The 21890-nt window shown below is 36.9% G+C and overlaps 1 protein-coding gene across 1 annotated transcript in view; it reads left to right on the forward strand.

The window, feature by feature from the left end:
* Positions 1-21890, forward strand: part of LOC127426812 (tyrosine-protein kinase Fer-like) — an 80953-nt gene that overhangs the window by 19806 nt on the left and 39257 nt on the right. Inside the window, exons 3-5 of the mRNA XM_051673853.1 lie at positions 12013-12186; positions 12286-12385; positions 14511-14694. Of these exons, the coding sequence (XP_051529813.1) occupies positions 12013-12186; positions 12286-12385; positions 14511-14694 (458 nt within the window). The remainder of the gene's footprint in view (positions 1-12012; positions 12187-12285; positions 12386-14510; positions 14695-21890) is intronic.

The following is a 21890-nucleotide window of genomic DNA, read 5'->3' on the forward strand; positions in this document are numbered from 1 at the left end:
TTTTATGTGACTCAGAAGAATGAGTCTCAGAGAGTGATTCATTAATTTTGTGTTGGCCGCGCATGCGCACTGCGCAAACTCCGTTCCTTTGTTACGTGAAAACCGCATAGGTGCTTATGGCAAGCTGAATTTACTTTTATTCATTCGCAGGATATGAATTGTTGATTTCAACAATTCAGTTTTCACTAGTTAGAATGCTAATTCTTGATATCATGAATGTAATTTTCGCTAGTGGAAATGCCAATTGTTGATATCAATAATTACATTTCCACTAGTAAAAATGTGAATACTTTATATCAAAAATGACATCATCACTCGCAGAAATCACATTCTTGATATCAAAAATGGGATTTCAACTAGTAAAAACCGTAATTCTTGATATCTATAATTGAATTTTCACTAGTAAAGTTTCACACTGGTATGTCATTCACTCTTATTCAAAACGTAATTATTGATATCAAAAATTAGTTTCTTACTAGTTGAAAGTCCAATTTCACACATCAACAATTCTTTTCTTACTAGTAAAAAAGTATAATTTTTGATATCAAGAATGTAATTTCTACTAGTGGAAATGCCAGTTTTGGATATCAACAATTGAATTCCAACTAGTAAAAATGCTCATTTTTGATATCATTTTCACTAGAGACTATTTTAATTTCTAATATCTGTAATGTAATTAATTACACTCCAAATTATTGATATCTGAAATCCATTTCTAGATATCAGAAATACCAAATGTAACATGTTGAAATGCATTTATAGATATCAAGAATTAACATTTTAACTAATGAAAATTAATTTCTTGATATCAGGAATTTATATTTTACTAGTAACAATGTAATTGTTGATATCAAAAATGATATTTTTACTAGTAAGAAGAACATTCTTGATACCAAGAATTATAATTTGAACTAGTGAAAATTTAATTGTTGATATCTGTAATTACCTTTGCATAGTTTTGGTGCCCTTTTAACTTTGAATGACATGTAGGATATGAATTGTTGATATCAACAATTCAGTTTTCACTAGTTAAAATGCTGATTCTTGATATCAGGAATGTATTTTCTACTAGTGGAAATGGCAATTGTTGATATCAATAATTACATTTCCACTAGTAAAAACGTGAATTATTTATATAATTGTATAATTGTACATATAAAAATGTCGTCATCACTTGCGGAAATATATCAAAAATGGAATTTCAACTAGTAAAAACTATAATTCTTGATATCTGTAACTGAATTCTTACATGTAAAAAAGTAATTGTTACATGTTGAAATGTAATTTTTACTAGTTAAAATGGTCACTTCAGATATCATAAATTCCCTTTTGGATATGTGGATAATAATGAGGAGTGCTTACGAGTTCCTTACGTACTTTATGAATATTTAAAAATAAAGGTGTGGAACCTCGCAGGGGATACGCAAGCGGAAAAGAGAACTTTCTTCATCCCCACTGTCGTTTATAAACCACACTTTAATTTTTCATATCAACACCACAAGGTGTATATTATTTTTATATTTAATAACGTTGTATGATTTTGTAATGTGTATCGACATACGTCCATCTGCAGAGCCGCAGAGCCTCAGCAGTCTCTATGTGTTAGCGCCATCTATAGTTTGGAGCATAATTTCTTATGTTTGTTTGCTTTTTTATATTTCAAATGTGCTGTTTTTACATCGATTTTGATTTGATCACTAAAACATTCAATGGTAGCCTTTTCAACACTTTTCAATAAGGTTCCATGTGTTAACATTAGTTACAGTAGGTTTCATGTATTAGCAAATACTTTTTTTTAACAGCATTTATTAATCTCTGTTAATGTTAATGGATAAAACATTGTTCTTTGCTAATTTATATTTTATGATGTAATGTTAACATTTACAACTTCTAATTTTAAAAATATATTAGTAGTGTTGAAATTAACATTAACCAAGATTAACAAATTCTGTTAATGTATTGCTTATTGTTTTTCAAGTTAACATATGTTAACAAATGAAACTTTATTATACGTTGTTACCCATTTGACTATATTAGGCCTATATGTGATCGACAATCGAACTGTTTCCAGAATAATATTCATTATGAAATACATCTATACAGATCCAGTAGTTAGCAGATAAATACATAGCTTAATAAAGTAATTGTTTACCAAAAATGCTAGATTTAATAAAACTTTACATAGACAACAACTTACCGTGCTCTCCGGCATGATTGTTCTGTCATTAGCTCTGCCCGTAACATCAGTCCGGAGACTGCGGGCCTGAAACTGCTGTGACTTAAGGCCGATTAATACTTATGCGTCAAACCTATGGCTCTGTGGCTCAGCAGATGGATATTATTGTGTCTAATGTATCTGTGTGCTCTTGATAAATGTATAAAAATGTGTTCCATCACTTTGCATAAAATCGTAGGCTAAATTAATGTTTGTGTATTAGGAGGAACAAGGACGAGTTGATATAAAAATCTAACAAACTTGTGTGCCTGTGTGTGTAAAGAAGCCGTAAAAATAATGGTTTTCACCTTTTACTTTTTACTTAACCTTTGAGAAAATAAATTGGCTAAATATTTTTTTTATTATTATTATTATTATTATTATTATTATTATTTTATGCACTTTAGTTTAAAATGAAATGCACAAATTTAACAGCCGGGGCCTTGTTTCCCAATAACGATTGATCTTGGAGGTTAAGAGAGTTTTCTACCAATGATTTTACGAATGTTCGTTATTTTTTATGTGTGTTTCCCAAAACTGCTCTTAACATGAACGTACGAAGACGCAGTTTAAGTGTTACTTAAGAGAGTCACTGACCATGTGACAGTGCTGAAATGTGACCATATAGTGCTGCTCGTCATTGCCACTTCGTTATATTTGTGCGTATCTTTAAAAATTTATGTAATTAGGGGGGCCTGTGTAGCTCAGTTGTAAAGAAACTGGCTACCACCCTTGGAGTTTGCTAGTTTGAATCCCAGGGTGTGCTGAGTGACTCCAGCCAGGTCTCCTAAGCAACCAAATTGGCCCAGTTGCTAGGGAGGGTAGAGTCACATGGGGTAACCTCCTCGTGGTCACTATATTGTGGTACGTTCTCAGTGGGGCGCTTGGTGAGTTGAGCGTGGTTGCCGCGGTGGATGGCGTGAAGCCTCCACACGCGCTATGTCTCCGTGGCAACACGCTCAACAAGCCACATGATAAGATGCACGGGTTGACAGTCTCAGACGCAGAGGCAACTGGGATTCGTCCTCCGCCACCCGGACTGAGGAGAATCACTACGCGACCACGAAGACTTAAAAGCACATTGGGAATTGGGCATGCCAAATTGGCAGAAAAAAATAAATAAAAAATGTATGTAATTTACCGCATTGGGAATATTGAAAAATATTTTCTTAAATGTACAACTTAATTCACCACATAATGACTGCATTTTGTTTTGCAGAATGATATATTTCTTTTACACAATCACTGCTTCGTTCATCAGATGTGCATTTTAATATTTCATTTTCAAAATTGACTCTGTGGGTCGAGATTAAAGCTTCCAGGATCAGTGAAGACAGCAGATGCCCTGTGTACGGTCCTGCTAAAGACAACAACCATTAAACAACCATCTTTCTCTCTCTTATTGTAATTTTTACAGTTCTCTGCAACAATCATGCCACCACTCTGTTGTTACCAACTAGTCCACAAATAACTTTATTTGTTTACTTATTAATTTATCTGTTCATCCAATATTGACTAACCATTTTCTGAATTTATTATTGTTATTATTATTATTATTATTATTATTATTATTATTATTATTATTAGCCTTGTCGGTTTACAATAATAATAAAATAAAATGTATTTATACTGATACTAAATGAGCATAAAGTGTAGCTATAGGTATTTAAATTGTATTAGGTGTAATTTCGAGATTGTCCTGCAGGTGTCTGCATAAGTCTGTGTCCTTACGATGTTCTTAGCGCTGTATGATTACTCCAGAGCACTCTTTTTTTTGTAATTAACATTTTTTATTGATTCAAAGGAAAAACACAACAGAGAAAAACACAACATATACACACCAAATCAACATTTAACTTTTAACTTTTAAAAACTTTTATTAACATTAACATCCCTCCCCAAACACCAAACCCACCCTACCCCAAAGAACACCCCTGTGGTCACATAAAATAATACACACAAACAATAAAAAAAATAAAAAATATATATAATAAACATGCATAATTAAACTAAACGTCACCCTCCTCATCCCTTCCCCTAGAGTCCTCCAAAACTGCCAAATACCTACCCCACTTCCTGAAAAATAAGTCCTCCAGCCTCAGCCTTCCATTTATAATCTTCTCATAAGCCGCCACCCTCCCCATCTCCGCACACCACTCCGGAAATGGTGGCGCTCCGTCTGACTTCCATCCCCTTATAATAATTTGTCTACCAATCATCACGCCAGACAGAACCCAATTTTTTATATATTTGTCGCCCGAATTTATAACTTCCCCATCCCCCAAAATGCAAAATATGGGGCAAAGTACAATTTGAGTGCCCAGAATGTCACGCAAAAAATTCTGAATTTTTAACCAAAAATCTTGGATCTTAACGCATCCCCAAAAAACATGGGTTGTGTATCCAACTTCTGATTGGCATCGCCAGCAGGTGGGTGCGTCTTTAAGAACAAGCCTATATAATCTAGAGGGGGTCCAATAAAATCTTTGTAAAATCTTAAATTGCATAAGGCGAACCCTTGCATCTCTAGATGCAGACTTGACATTTTTCAGATTTTCCAAATTCATATCTTTCTCCCATAATCTCTTAATAGAATTTAAAGCTCCATCCCCCATACTCTGAATTAACAGGGAGTAGTACACTGATGCCTCATGACCTTTTCCAAAAGGCGCAATCACCTCTCCCAAAGCATCTGCCTCCTTAGGGGGGTGTGTGCTACTCCCAAAAATAGTATAAAGCAGGTGGCGCAATTGTAAATACCTATAAAACTGAGGTCTGGGGATCCAAAAATGTTGGACCAAGTTTTCAAACGATCTCAACACTCCACTTTCATATAGGTCACCGAGTGTAGCGACCCCCCTCACAATCCACTTTGGCCAGCAGAAAGGGGATTTGCCAATACATAATCTTGGGTTCTGCCATATGCTTGAGGCAACATTTAAATAAGTGTCCAATTTAAACAATCTGGACACTTTAGTCCATACCAAGTGTAAATGCGAAATAACGGGGTGTAACTTAACTTTTCCGATTAGCTTGATATAGATGCTTTGTAATGGCGAAATAGGGGCAAGAACTTCCTGTTCAATAACAAACCAGGGAGGGGCTCTCTCAGGTGGAAGTGACCAATGAGCCAAATGTCTGAGATTGAACGCATAGTAATAAAACAAAATCTTGGGTAGGCCTAGCCCTCCTTTGTCAATCGGCCTATGTAACTTATTAAAATGCAATCTGGGACGTTTACCATTCCAAATGAAGGACTTCACTATGCTATCTAATTGCTCGAAATAAGAGAGGGGGACATCTACAGGGAGAGATTGTAGCGGTAGTTAAATTTTGCAAAACAATTCATTTTAATAACATTAACCTTCAATAAAATCCCCAAATACTTAATGCCCTGTTTGGGCCATTGGAAGGCGCCCGGCTGGAAAGCCGTTACTGGACAGTACGCTGTCAGAGCCAAAGCTTCGTATTTAGACCAATTCACTTTGTATCCTGAGGAATACTGCTGAGACTGCTGTGGCTCTGCGGCTCTGCAGATGGACGTATATCGATACATATTGGGGGCAGTGGTGGCTCAGCGGTTAAGGCTCTGGGTTACTGATCAGAAGGTCGGGGGTTCAAGCCCCAGCACTGCCAAGATGCCACTGTTGGGCCCTTGAGCAAGGCCCTTGACCCTATCTGCTCCAGGGGCGCCGTATCATGGCTGACCCTGCACTCTGACCCCAGCCTAGCTGGGATATGTGAAAAAGAAGAATTTCACTGTATATGTGCAAATGTATAATGTGTGATAAATAAAGAAAATTATTATAATTATAATTATTATAAATTAATTATATTACAAAATCATACAAATTAAATATAAAAAAAGGAATTAATAATTCTGTGGAGGCAAGGCATAGATCTAGTAGGTTCAGAGACAAATAATAAAATATCATCTGCGTAAAGCAGAAGCTTATGCGCCACACCTCCTGCCACCACCCCTGGAAAATCCTTTCTTATCGCAGCTGCTAATGGTTCCAGGGCAAGACAGAACAATAATGGGGAAAGAGGGCAACCCTGCTGAGTGCCCCCATCCAGAGTAAAATAATCTGAAATTAATCAATTTGTTTGTACCGCTGCTAAAGTAACTTAATCCAACCAATAAATGTACTCCCGAACCCATACATTTCCAAAATCTTAAAAGATAATCCCATTCTACCATATTAAACGCCTTTTCGGCGTCAAGTGAGATGGCAGCAACCGGAGACTGATCATTCGCTACTGACCAGATGATATTGATGAGACGCCTAATGTTATCAGAAGAGCTACGGCCCCGAATAAACCCCACCTGACCTATATGTATGAGATGTCATAACCTTACTTAATCGGTTAGCCAAAATTTTTGACAATATTTTTACATCTAGTTGGATCAGGGAGAATGGACGGTAACTTTTACATTCACTTGGATCTTTGTCCTTTTTAAGATTCAGACTGATCCGGCCTTGTGTCATGGTTGGAGGAAGCTTTCCATTCTTTAATGATTCAGTATAAACTTCTAACAAAAGTGGAGCCAGTTCTGTAGCATAGGATCTAAAAAATTCTGCGGCAAAACCATCTGGCCCCGGAGCCTTGCCTGTAGGTAGGGACTTAATTAACTCGTCAAGCTCCTCTAAGGTTATCTCAGAATCAAGAGAGTTTTTTTTGCTCAGTCTTCAGTTTAGAAAGATCTAATGGTTCCACAAAGATTCTAATATCTTCATCAGTAGACGAAGGTGTGGAAATATAAAGATCAAGATAGAATTCTTTAAAGGCATTATTAATATCAATGGCTGAGGTAAAAATTTCACCACCAGCAAATTTCACTGAAGGAATGATAGAAAGAGACTCTTTCTGCTTTATATATCTAGCCAAAAGCTTCCCTGCTTTGTCACCCGACTCAAAGTATGACTGTCTTGCCCTGAATAACCAAAACTCCAATTTCTGCGACAAAATAGTATTATATCTATATTTCAATCGGGTCAATTCTCTGAGGCCATCAGCTGACATACGGTGCTTCAGCTCTGCCTCTGCACTTTTATATTTCCCTCCAACTCCACGAGTTTTAGTGGTTTGGATTTTTTGATGAATGAGGCATACTGTATGATCCGGCCCCTAAGAACCGCCTTAAGTGCCTCCCATGCCACGCCCATAGAGGATACTGAGGACCAGTTGGTCTCCATATAAACACTGATTTCAGTCTTTAACATTTGTTGGAAATCATGATTTTGCAAAAGGGACACATTAAGGAGCCAACTATATGATTTCTTTTTCTCTGTATATGGCAACACCTCTAAACTCACCAGGGCGTGATCTGAGACTAAGATGTTTCCAATTGAGATGAACAACAGATGAAATGAGGGATTTGGATATAAAAAAAAAATCTATTCTAGAATAAATCTTATGGACTGATGAAAAAAATGTATAGTACATACCAGATGGGTTCAAAAGTCTCCAAATAGAGACCAAGATTTTTACACATCCTGTGAAGTATCAATGTTGCTCTAGGTGGTTTACAAACTTTTGCTTCACTATGATCAAGGACTGAGTCCATAAAAAGATTAAAGTCTCCTCCCATTATTATATCATGAGGGGTGCCAGCGGCTTGCAACATCCCTTCAAGATCTGTAAAAAAAAAGCCCTGATCATCAGCGTTAGGTGCGTAAATATTAGCCAAAATCAACCTTTGCCCTTGAATTTCAGCTAAAACTATAATTACTCTCCCTAATTTATCTTTAGTCTGTTTGAGACATTTTAATTGTAGATGTTTATTTACCAATATAATGACTCCCTTGCACTTACTTGAGCCAGCACTAAAAAAAACATGTCCACCCCATATCTTCCCAAATTTTTCAGCTTCCTGCGGGGAGAGATGTGTTTCTTGAAGAAACACTATATCATATTTCTTACGTTTAAGAAAAGTAATAACCTTCCTTCTTTTTATGGGGTGCCCCAACCCATTCACATTCCACGTGGAGAGAGACAATCCACTCATATTAACATTTGACATTTTGATATAGTAGAAAAAATAAATTGTGTCAAAAACAAAATTATACAGACCACATTCCCCAGTAGTGAAACAGTCAAACCCCGAACAAAACAAACAGAAAAAAGAAAAACGTGCGCATTAACCCTGCGCGCGAAAGCGCCAACCAGCGACAATCCCTCTAAACTCAAAAGGTCCATGAACACCCACGAGCCCCCGCGACAACTTTGCCATCGGATTGCTCAATTTTGCCTTACAAATTTGTGAGGCAAAATTACATAGCAGAAAATACTTTTTTAAAATAAACCCCAGCCAATAAGAAGAATAAACACAAAGAACGTGTAGATTCATTCACAGAACTGTCTCAAAGGAGTGATCTTCCACAAAACAAATTCCAGCTGATATAAAACCGTTCAGATTCCTCGGACAGACAAACGAATGTTCAGTGAGCCAGCTGTTATGAGTTCAGCGGATGACGTAATGATTCCAATGTAAAAATACTCAAAACAAACTCCAGCCAGCAGGAGGAATAAGCACGAAGAACGAACAGATTAATCCACAGCTGTTCCAAAGGAGTGTTATTCAATAGAACAAGCTCCAGCCGCTAGGCGGAACCAGTACAAAAAGAAACAAAACCGGCATCCCGGTTCCCCGGGTGGTCGAGTCAATTCACTCGGAGGCCACATAAAAGTATATACCATGACTTACACAATCCATCAACTTTATAAAAGACATCCTTTGTGTGAGCATGTAGATATTTTGCGGTCATCTGTAGTGTCCACTCTCAAACTGGCTGGGAACTTCAATGCAAAAGTAATCTTTCATCAATGCAAAAGTTTCTTTAAGAAAAAAAAGTTTGTTTTGGAGTTTGTTCACAAAACAAACTCCAGCCGCTTGGCGGAGCAACGCAAAAAGAAAAAAGAAACCAAAATGACGCTCAGCTTCCTCAAAAACCAGAGTAAGTACAGCGAGTCAACCCACTCACATGAGAAACATCCAATGATTTACTCACCCATTGATTCAATAAAAGACATTGCCTGATTGGGACATGTAAATACTTTGCGACCGTCCTTCGTTTCTATTCTCAGTTTGGCCGGAAACACTCGTTTCTTACATTCCTTGAACCGATCGCGTTTCTCTTTTGTCGAAGTCCAGGAACAAGAAAATATTATGGTTCTTCCAAGAAAGCTTCCCTTTGCTCCTCGCCTGGCACAACACAAGATCTTTATTGGATGATCTCAGAAATCTGGCCAGAATCGATCGGGGCCTTTCTCCCTCAGCAGATCTCCAAGCAGGGTCTCTGTGAGCTCGCTCGATTTCCAGCTTGTGACCTGTTATGTCGAGCAGACTCTGGAAAAACTCATCTAGGAATTTCACCATATCTCTGCCCTCCTCATGCTCAGGAATTCCAACAATTCGAACATTATTCCTGTGACTTCTATTCTCAAGATCTTCAAGCTTTTCAAGGAGATGTTCCAAATCAACTTTGGTCACGGGCGGATTAGCGGTTAATTCCCTCTCCGAAGATTCCAAAAAATCAATTCGTCTCTCAACATCAGTCACTCTTGTAACTAGCTCAGATAATTTTATTTCCATCGCCGTAATCGATCAACGTATTACAGCGAGATCCTCCAAGTCAGCAAGAATCTTCGTCAACATCACCGACATTTTGGACAACTGACGCTGGATCTCCTCTCCCGCCGTGCCATCCAAATCGAGTTCCCGGTCCACATGCCTGTCGGGGCTTTTTTTTTTTTAAGTGTCTTTTAATGTCTCCAGAGCCGAGGATTTTGACTTCTTTGCCATGTTTTGCGTCAAAGAGCAAATGTGTAACTGGGTATATTTTTTACTAGTAAGAAAAGAATTGTTGATGTGTGAAATTGGACTTTCAACTAGTAAGAAACTAATTTTTGATATCAATAATTACGTTTTGAATAAGAGTGAATGACATACCAGTGTGAAACTTTACTAGTGAAAATTCAATTATAGATATCAAGAATTACGGTTTTTACTAGTTGAAATCCCATTTTTGATATCAAGAATGTGATTTCTGCGAGTGATGTCATTTTTGATATAAAGTATTCACATTTTTACTAGTGGAAATGTAATTATTGATATCAACAATTGGCATTTCCACTAGTGAAAATTAAATTCTTGATATCAAGAATTAGAATTCTAACTAGTGAAAACTGAATTGTTGAAATCAACAATTCATATCCTGCGAATTAATAAAAGCTAAAGCGGCTTGCCATAGGCGCTGTACAGGAAATAGAAATGATTAGTTCACCTTTCAACTCTTTTTGTCCGAGTCGTTCATTCTGTCATGTGACAAAAGAACAAATGACTTGAACCAGATGACTCGAGAGGTGAACTAATCATATCTGTTTCCTGTGTGAGCAATGCATAGCAAATACGGCTGTCACGTGACAAAAGAACGAACGTCAGACTCAAAGATCCAAGTCAGTAAAATGATCTGATCTTCCCATCACTAATGGAAAGCCGAAAGGGACATTTATATTGTTTTTTAAAATCACGTTTAAAAGTACATAGCTTTAAAAGCATGCAAGTGCTGATCTTCGAGACAAAAGTTAGTAGGACGTTTTAGTTTTCTGTAAATTTACTAAATAAATGACATCTCACAGATGTAACGTAAAGTTTTATTATAAAGTGTATTATATTCTGATATTTCATTAAAGGATGGCCCCTTATTTATCCACAGAGTTCTGGGCTAAGCCCTGAATATTCACTGACCCAAGAACCGCCCCTGCTGCTCATTTAGCTTAGTGTGGATACATGCCTTGATTATTTCAAAATTACATATTAATATATTTCACATGCATTTAACAAAAATATTAATTTTAACAGAGTTCAGAGCAAATACTTAGCCTAAATAAAGGGATTAGAGCCTTTATATTGAATATCATTGAAAAAAGGCATAAAAATATTTAAATACAGTAAAATATACACTCACTGAGCACTTTATTACAAACACCTGTACACCTACTTATTCATGTGATTATCTAATCAGCCAATCGTGTGGCAGCAGTGAAATGCATAAACTCATTCAGATATGGGTCAGGAGCTTCAGTTAATTTTCACATCAACCATCAGAATGGAGACAAAAATGTATCTCAGTGATTTGGATCGTGGCATGATTGTTGGTGTCAGATGAGCTGGTTTGAGTATTTCTGTAACTGCTGATCTCCTGGGATTTTCATGCACAACAGTCTCTAGAGTTTACTCCGAATGATGCAAAAACTAAAAACATCCAGTGAGCGGCAGTTTTGTGGACGGAAATGCCTTGTTGATGAGAGAGGTCAACGGAGAATGGCCAGACTGGTTTGAGCTGACAGAAAGGCTATGGTAACTCAGATAACTGCTCTGTACAATTGTAGTGAGCAGAATAGCATCTCAGAATGCACAACATGTCAAACCTTGAGGTGGATGGGCAACAACAGTAGAAGACCATGTCAGGCACTTTATTAGGAACATAGTGTTCACACTGTATATAGCGTTGATGGTATATGAATATGCAAAATATTCAGTACGATGGTATCTATAAAGTACCATGGTCTTCTCATCTGATACTGTAACTGTACCATAGTGCTCCCACAGTATTTTTCTGCAAGTATCCTCCCTGCTGTTCTGTCTAACTTTATGATTCTCTCTCTATCTCGCTATCTCTTTTCTAATCTCTTTTGTCTATTTCTCACCCTCATTTATTCATTCTCTCACCCACACATGCATCTCTTTCATATTTTATCTCTCTTTACATCTTTGTTGGTTTTGTTCTCAGTCATGGACTCACATGGTGCAGCAGACAGAGCAGTTAAGTAAGATCATGAAGTCTCATGCAGAGGAGCTGAACTCAGGGCCTCTGCATTGCCTCACCATGATGATCAAAGACAAGCAGCAGGTGAAGAAGAGCTACCAAAGTCTCCACCAGCAGATCGAGTCTGAGATGAATAAGGTGAGCCATTCACCATCGTACAGGTCACCATTGCTGTTTGACAAAATATCATTGTGATGGATCAGTGCACAGTTCTGACTTTGCTTCTCTTCCTCACAGGTAACCAAAAGTGATCTTGAGAAGTTAAAAGGCACCTACAGGCAGTTAACTAAGGATGCTGTTTTTGCAAGAGAGAAATACAAGGAGGCTGTTGTCAAAGGTGCATTATTTATTCATTTTCTATTATTTTCATGCTCGTAATAGGCCGATATATCGGCACAGTTATTGATATATCATAACAATTATCGACTATTGCCAATTGCCCAATTAAGATTATCAACATCAGTTGATAATTGTTCCACCTTGACCAATTAACAAAAATGTTAGTTCAAAATAAATCTGTCCAAAATGTCCAAAGTTGACAGCCTTTTCAAAGATAGTAAACATTTTCTGTTTTTAGTGGATTTAGAGTAAATATTTTGTAAAAATGTATTGAGTCAAGGAATTTAAATCATGTCTCATTTTGAGTGATTTTGAGTAAATATCATGCAAAGTATTAATTTAAATTTTTTTTCAGTATGTCTCGTTTGTCATAAATTTGTATTATGTACTGTATATATCGACAATTGACTCTAGATATCAGCGTAAGCCATAAAATAAAAAATAAATAAATCTCAACCACTACTTGAAACACCTATGAACTTTATTCACAGTAATGGCATCTTGAATTTTTGATGGTAATGACACAGAGGCTGTTAGGGACAGACTTACAGTCTCTTCAGTGGGTTTAAGCTCGGGGGGACCACCGATGGGCCCGTTGAGAAAAAAATTATTATCAAAACATTAATAACTAAAGTCTTGTCCAACACTAAATAGGTATTGTTTTAAAACTCAGAAGCTCTTCTTTCCAGTGCATGTAGGCATTATGACCAAAATTGAAAAGTGCTTTGAAATTTGCAGACAAATCATGTGTTCCGCTTTAATCATTTATTAATAATTTTGCACTGTACATATTATTGTAATCTGTAAAAACATCAAACTGATCAAATAGTCGTGTCATATGTCATTGGAAAGCTCTCAAAGAGTAGAATACGCCAACCTGTTTGTTTTACAGAACATAAATATCACATACCAGTACTTAGAGGAGGTGATTATCTTTAAGACGAGCACACACACAGGGTAATCGGATGCATAGATCATTAGATAATCAACACTAAGCACAGTGTGCACACAGCACATAATGTGCTATCTGGCTAAAAAACACATTAGCTTTCCTGGATCAGATGACTTCTTTGGAAATGATGCAGTACCTTGTCCAGCATCATGGAAAGCTAAACCAATTGTATTAGGATTCAGATTGCTGCAACCAGAGGTGGAAGTCATCCAAATATGGGCAGAGAGGATCATTCACTCTAATTACATATGGCCACCAGGAGATGGCGCCAAGTACATGACTTTCAATGATGGCTCAAATGACACCGAATGGAACTGGATGAGATCTCGTTACTCATGTTTGCATGCTTTGAAGAGAGAGCATACCTTTAGTCATTGTTGTATTTGCATGTGTTATTAGTTCTTGTATGTACTATTATTATGTTTTATTTGTTTGGAGAGGCTTTTGGACACTTGGAGACATTTTTGGACTCTAGGATCAATTGTTTTTGTAATGCTATAACTTTTTATTGCTTTGTCGTATCAACACAAAATTTTACTCAGTTACAGGTGACATTATTGGAACAAAACAAAAGCAGGTTTTTTCGGAGCTACCTTATTTACACCCTGAGATATATACAGTCAAATTTTTAGTCTGAGTCTCATAATTTATCATAATCTTATATCATTAAAAAATGTGAAAAGTTTTCTTTAAAATTATAATGACCCTCTTTTTTTTGTAAAGTTAGAAGCCTTTAATTTTGGGCATGCCACTGAAACAGAAAATCTTTAAAAACAAATTCAGAGCTTAAAGGATTAAAGTGTTTTGAATCATTCCCCTGAAGAAACATCAAAATGTCTTTCCAAGAAATTTTAGGAGACAAAAACTCCATAAAACATGAGTTGTGGAAAATAAGATGTGATCGAGGAGCTTAATACAGCTTTATACAGTGTATATCATTGAAGAGACCGTAGGTTAATCCCTCACAGCCTCTTTTTCATTCACGTCAAAAATCAAATAGGGCGCCACTGTGAATAAGGTCTACAGCAAAGCCCCACATCGCCAATTGTCACTGCAAAGCTCTGGAATGCCAGTATATAAATATTAGAGCATCATGACAGAAGAATTAAGATTTTCACAACACAAGCAGATGTTCAAATGACTTCTCCTTTGCCTTTCATCACCCACGCAGGCAAAGAGACAGAGAAAGCTCGAGAGCGCTACGACAAAGCCACCATGAAGTTGCATAATCTGCACAACCAGTACGTGCTTGCGGTGAAGAGCGCGCAACTACACCAGGAGCACTACAACGAGACTGCGCTGCCCCTTCTGCTCGACTCCCTGCAGAGGATGCAAGAGGAGATGATCAGTGCCCTGTGAGTAAAGACATTTAAAAAGATTCTGTCATCATTTTCTCCACACAAAAACACAAAAAGAGATGTTAGACACAGTGTTGCATCAGTCACCATTCACTTTCATTGTATGGAAAAAAGATGCAATGAAAGTGACTGAGGATGGCATTTTGCCTGACATCTCCAAAATCATTTGCAGACATGGCATGCTGTGTGGCTATGGCAAGCTGTCAATCGCCTTAGTTTGTATTAACAAATGAGAAACACATTTACAGTAATTTACAGTTCTTTAGTATACCTCTCAAGCCCCCTACATACCTATCATACCTGTTTTTAATTAAATTTTGCTTTTTTGTTTTCTGTTATTTGTTATTATTATTATTATTATTGTAATTAAAAAATTTTTATTAAATCAAACAATAACAATGAAATGTACAATATATATATATATATATATATATATATATATATATATATATATATATATATATATATATATATATATATATATATATAAAATCAACATTTAAACCCCACAACCGGGAGTAGTACACTGATGCCTCATGACCTTTTCCAAAAGCCGCAATCACCTCTCCTAAAGCATCTGCCTCCTTAGGGGGGGTGTGTACTACTTCCAAAAATAGAACAAAGCAGGTGGCGCTGCTGTAAATACCTATAAAACTGAGGTCTGGGGATCCCAAAATGTTGGACCAAGTTTTCAGATGATCTCAACACTCCACTTTCATATAGGTCACCGAGTAGCAACCCCCCCTCACAATCCACTCTGGCCAGCAGAAAGGGGATTTGCCAATACACAGTCTTGGGTTCTGCCATATGCTCGAGGTAACATTTAAATAAGTGTCCAATTTAAACAATCTGGACACTTTAGTCCATACCGAGTGTAAATGCGAAATAATGGGGTGTAACTTTTCCGATTAGTTTGATATAGATGCTTTGTAATGGCGAAATAGGGGCAAGAACTTCCTGTTCAATAACAAACCAGGGAGGGGCTCTCTCAGGTGGAAGTGACCAATGAGCCAAATGTCTGAGACTGAACGCATAGTAATAAAACAAAATCTTGGGTAGGCCTAGCCCTCCTTTGTCAATCGGCCTATGTAACTTATTAAAATCTGGGACGTTTACCATTCCAAATGAAGGACTTTGCAATGCTATCAAATTGCTTGAAATAAGAGAGGGGGACATCTACAGGGAGAGATTGTAGCGGTAGTTAAATTTTGGAATACAATTCATTTTAATAACATTAAACTTCCCAATCATAGATAAATGTAATGAAGCCCACCTGCCCACATTGCTCAAAAATCTTTTTATTAAAGGGTCAAAATTAACACTAATTAAATCAGACAAATTTGCTGGGAATAAAATCCCCAAATACTTAATGCCCTGTTTGGGCCATTGGAAGGCGCCCGGCTGAAAAGCCGTTACTGGACAGTATGCTGTCAGAGCCAAAGCTTTGGATTTAGACCAGTTCACTTTGTATCCTGAGAACTTGGAAAAGGAATTAATAATTCTTTGGAGGCAAGGCATAGATCTAGTAGTTTCAGAGACAAATAATAAAATATCATCTGCATAAAGCAGAAGTTTATGCGCCACACCTCAGGCAATCACCCCTGGAAAATCATCCTGCTTTCTTATCGCGGCTGCTAATGGTTCCAGGGCAAGACAGAACAATAATGGGTAAAGAGGGCAACCCTACCGGGTGCCCCTATCCAGAGTAAAATAATCTGAAATTAATCCATTTGTTTGTACCGCTGCTACAGGGTGTCTATAAAGTAACTTAATCCAACCAATAAATGTATTCCCGAACCCATACATTTCCAAAATCTTAAAAAGATAATCCCATTCTACCATATCAAATGCCTTTTCGGCATCAAGTGAGATGGCAGCGACCGGAGATTGATCATTCGCTACTGACCAGATGATATTGATGAAATGCCTAATGTTATCAGAAGAGCTACGCCTCGAAAAAACCCCACCTGATCTATATGTATAAGAGATGTCATAACCTTACTTAATCGATTAGCCAACATTTTTGACAAAATTTTTACATCTAGTTGGATCAGGGAGATTGGACGGTAACTTTTACATTCGCTTGGATCTTTGTCCTTTTTAAGAATCAGACTGATCCGGGCTTGTGTCATGGTTGTGTTGGGCCTCATGTATTCAGATAGAAGACAAAGGCAGGCCTAACACAGTCGTAAAAACATAACTCAAGCCCCCACCTTCTAAGTCGTAAATTTTACTGATAAAAATCGCGCCAAAATCAAACAAAGGGAGTCCAAAACAGACTACAAATCCATGAAGCCTTGCCCTCTAAAGGATCGAACTCTCAACTCCTATTGGATGAGGCACACAACAGAACGTCCCTCAAACATGACATCATCAGGAGTTGAAATACCTCTGAAATGTTTCGTGAATTTACTTCCAGCGACTTTGTTCACCGAATATAGACGTAGCTCTTTTTGCTGCTCTCAGGTGCAACCTCGTGGCACAAGGAAGTAATGTCCGACTTGAAACTGTAGCCATACAATCTCCATCTCGCTGGACGAGTTGAGATTACTCTGTGTTCAACCAAACACTCTAACGGATCCGAAGGAGACCGCCGAGCAATTCGCATCTTCATCCGTTTGCCTACAGAAGTGAAGAGATTAAAGATTTCTCTTCCATCTTCAATCAAGTCGACATTTCTGAGTTCTCCGCCAGCCCGCCGAGAATCAACAGCCGTACCGCCAGCCGACAATCAACAGCCGTACCGCCCGCCGACAGAGCGAGGAAACGGCCTCCCGTCATCACACGAGCCTCAAGGAACCGGGTCAAAGTTAAAGGACGGAGGAAAACACATTCTACCTGTGTCTTCATGTGGTTCAAGTAAGAGGTTACGTCTGGGCAGAGATAGAATATTATAGCGTGTTATTCTTGTGTTTCAAGGTTTTTGCTTGTACAGTTTACGGACCGCCATGTCCGCTCATTATTAATATTCAGGGTATTAATTATCACAAATTTGTTTTGCTGTATTGTGGTCCAACCAAATTGGATTGTGCAATTTCGCCATCGCGGGTGAGACAGAAACTGAGTTCATCCATTAAAGAGTCAAATAACGCAGGACTTTTATGAGCCCCGCTCGTAAAACCGCGTCTCTGAGTGATGAACACAGCTGCTTTCTCTCCCGCTATCGCGAAATCGGCTTTAGGGCTGTCACTTAATCATCTCTCTCTCTCTCTCTCTCTCTCTTACTAATCACACACACACACACTGTCACACACACACACCTTATGTGTTATAGGATTATTTTTATTTCCATATCTAATCATATCACTGTTTAGTTTGTAGTTGTAAGTCGGAAGTTTATTGACTGCATTGTATTAATTATTAATTGATATTACTGCATAAATAAACTTTGTTTATATTACAAAGAGAAGTGTTTTGGTTTGTTTTGCATACGCCTGTGTCATGCTGACGGGATGTCAGTGCTCGGATTCAAACCTTCATTCATTGTTTTTTTTCCCGAAAATCAATATTCTTCGGATGTCGATTTTCCTAAGAAAACAATCTAATATTGAGACTGTTTTACTATTTGGTTGTTAGTCCCTGATTTCAGGGTGGTGCCCCGTCAATGTTAATCCTTATTAATATTCTATTGATTTTTGATAATTGATAATTATCTTTGATTGAATTTGAATGATCAATAAGCTAGTGTTAATTTTAATTAATGTTTCATCGACGTTAACAATTAACGATTATCTTTGATAATTGTTGATTTAAAGGATTTTAAAAAGCTAACATTGATTCTCATCAATGTTCTATTGATTTTAAAAACTGATAATTATCTTTGATAATTATTAATTGTTACTGATAACCAAACCCGCTCCTGAACGTAGCGCACTACATTTACTGGAGCCCCATATGAGGTTTTAATGAGTTAGATCCAATTAATTAATTTAAATATTGATTAATAACTACAGAAATAATTATTAATTATTTCTGATAGTAACACTGATCTAAACAACCGGTAAAGCCCTACAGTTGGAGGAAGCTTTCCATTCTTCAATGATTCAGTATAAACTTCTAACAAAAGTGGAGCCAGTTCTGTAGCATAGGATCTAAAAAATTCTGCGGCAAAACCATCTGGCCCCAGAGTCTTGCCAGTAGGTAGGGACTTAATTACCTCTTCAAGCTCCTCCAAGGTTATCTCAGAATCAAGAGAGTTTTTTTGCTCAGTCGTCAGTTTAGGGAGATCTAATGGTTCCACAAAGTTTCTAGTATCTTCATCAGTAGACGAAGATGTGGAACTATAGAGATCAAGATAGAATTCTTTAAAAGCATTATTAATATCAATGGCTGAGGTAAAAGTTTAACCACCAGCAGATTTCACTGAAGGAATGGTAGAAAGAGACTCTCTTTGCTTTGTATATCTAGCCAAAAACTTTGTCACCTGACTCAAAGTATGACTGTCTTGCCCTGAATAACCAAAACTCCACTTTCTGCGACAAAATAGTATTATATCTGTGTTTCAGTCGGGTCAATTCTCTGAGGTCATCAGCTGACATACGGCGCTTCAGCTCTGCCTCTGCACTTTTAATATTTCCCTCCAACTCCACGAGTTCTTGTGGTTTGGATTTTTTGATGAATGAGGCATACTGTATGATCCGGCCCCTAAGAACCGCCTTAAGTGCCTCCAAAGCCACACCCACAGAGGATACTGAGGACCAGTTGGTCTCCATTTAAACACTGATTTCAGTCTTTAACATTTGTTGGAAATCAGGATTTTGCAAAAGGGACAAATTAAGGCGCCAACTATATGATTTCTTTTTCTCTGTATATGGCAACACCTCTAAACTCACCAGGGCGTGATCTGAGACTAAGATGTTTCCAATTGAACAATCAACAACAGATGAAATGAGGGATTTGGATATCAAAAATATTATTATTATTATTCTATATAAATCATTCTGTTTGGCCAAACATGTGAGACTTCACTATGAACGATTATAGGCTGATCGATACCGTTATATTGCCACTTACCTTATTTTGTTATCAGATCACTGTTTTACTGTAGGAATTATGCTTTAAAATTTTACAAAGAGATATGAAAGCTTTTTTACTGTTCTAAGAATAAATAATTTCCTTTAAATATGGATTGGCTCTGTTGAACACGTGCCAAAATTTAAAGAGCCACAATGAAAGATAAATAGAGGATAATGAAGATACAAAATATAAATAAATATGATGATTGATATTAGTTTTTTTATTTTGTACTTCTAAAATATTTTTGCATTGCTGTTTTTGCAGTTCAAAACAACAGATCTCACATTTTACATGTATGTACTGTATATAATAGAACATTACAAATTCATACTATGCATATATTGGGCAATTCCACGGAAATGTCAACCACATCATGGAAAAATAAAAAGTTTTAACTAAAGGAACAACCCCCCCCCCCTTTTAAATTCTGTATTATAGTGGTATAATGGATAATGCCGTCCAGACCGCTAGAGGGTGCCACTTGCCCACACATCGCTGACTGAAGCGCTGAACGCAGACTATATTTTAAAATGCAATCTTTTAAGAAGGGACTAAAAACTAAATGTTTTTCATTTTGGTTCGTTCTGAGCAAAAACAATATTTCTGCCTCTTTTCCAAATGGTAACCGTTTAGAACAAAATAAAAGAACAGTTAATAACGTTCTTTTAAAATGACAATATTCTGCGCTAAGGGGTGGGTGAAATACCAAATGCGTTGTTGCCAGATCTCACAAGAGAAACAAGAATCCTGGTCTGGAAAAACAAGCCCATTAAGCAAAAAATTTTTTTCCTGTGTGGTGGATTTATCAAATCATACAAGCATACAGTTAATTAAAGGTGCACTCATTAACTTTTGTCTTTGTGTCATTTTGAACTTAGTCATTTTGAACTTAATTTTAATGTGAGTGCTCATGATTTCCTACATATATTGCAAAATTACAATTCATGTCTTTAGGAGTTAAACTTTTTTTAATGAGGAAAAATTGACTGAGTGCACCTTTAACAGCTAAGTATCATTTTAATTACAGATCTGCTTCTCAGTCAAAACCCAGCAGCATCAAATCTGTATTAATGCATCATATCTAACAATAATTCAGTGAAAACATGGAAACAACTGAGAAATGTTTTCATTGTATCTGGATTAGCCGTGCATATATACTGTAGTATTTATACATAGTTGTTAAAAAGGGCATTCACAACAGGCAATTAGGCAAAGAAATGTGTGATGCAGCAGTTTCCTTCAGGATGTTCAGTTTTTCAGGCAACATGAAGTGGTGTAGTTCCAAATATTTGCCTTTGGTTTCATGAAAAAATTATGGGAACGAAATTAAGTTATAACCGGTTACCAGCATTTAAAAATAACATTTCCACTCTGGAACAATTGAAAATTACTTTGTTCCCGTTTTTGGTTACTTTCTGCAAATAAATAAATAAATAAATAAATAAATTCCGATTTTCGTTTTTGTTCCTTGAACCGTTTTTAGTCCCTGTTTTTAAGGTTTAGTAACAGCGCAAGACAATATTGTGATTTTAATCTTAATTCAATCAATAATGCAGCATTAAAGGATATCATACCGATTTCTCATTAGACAAAGTCTGTTGGTTTCAAAGTGGTTTGGATGGTTTCCCTCATCATATAGCCTTCAGGTGAGTGCCACTTTCACAACGGTCAAGCCTGTTTATGCCATTTTTTCTGCATAAACGTGACAGAAAGAACAAAAATTAAATATTACATGTTCTTAAGAGTGCCAGCCCTTCTACATAATGTGGCTATTATTCATTCTGGATTGTGCATTTTTGGCATTGTGCATTTTTACAATATGTTACTAATTATCTTTTTTTTTTTTTCATATTGCCGTTTTCATGCTAATAACCGATATGCTGATGGTTTTAATTTGGCCAATAATTGGCTGATAAATATTGGCTGCTGATACATCAGTGCACCCCTCAGAAAAATATTTCAGATTAAAACACAAGGGAGAGAGTTGCTTAGAATTTGATATAATTTAAGAGTTTTGTATTTGATATGTGAAAAATAAAATAAGAATGAATAGAATTAAAACATTAATTAATGGAAGTCGGTGAGAAAATTCAGTCTCCTCTTCAACTGTGGAGGGCAGTGTGGTTCTCGAACTGTGTCTGGTTATTGCGATCACTTTGGACAGCCTCGTGCATTAA

This window comes from Myxocyprinus asiaticus, chromosome 3, assembly GCF_019703515.2.
Source record: "Myxocyprinus asiaticus isolate MX2 ecotype Aquarium Trade chromosome 3, UBuf_Myxa_2, whole genome shotgun sequence".
NCBI classification, from domain to species: Eukaryota; Metazoa; Chordata; class Actinopteri; order Cypriniformes; family Catostomidae; genus Myxocyprinus; species Myxocyprinus asiaticus.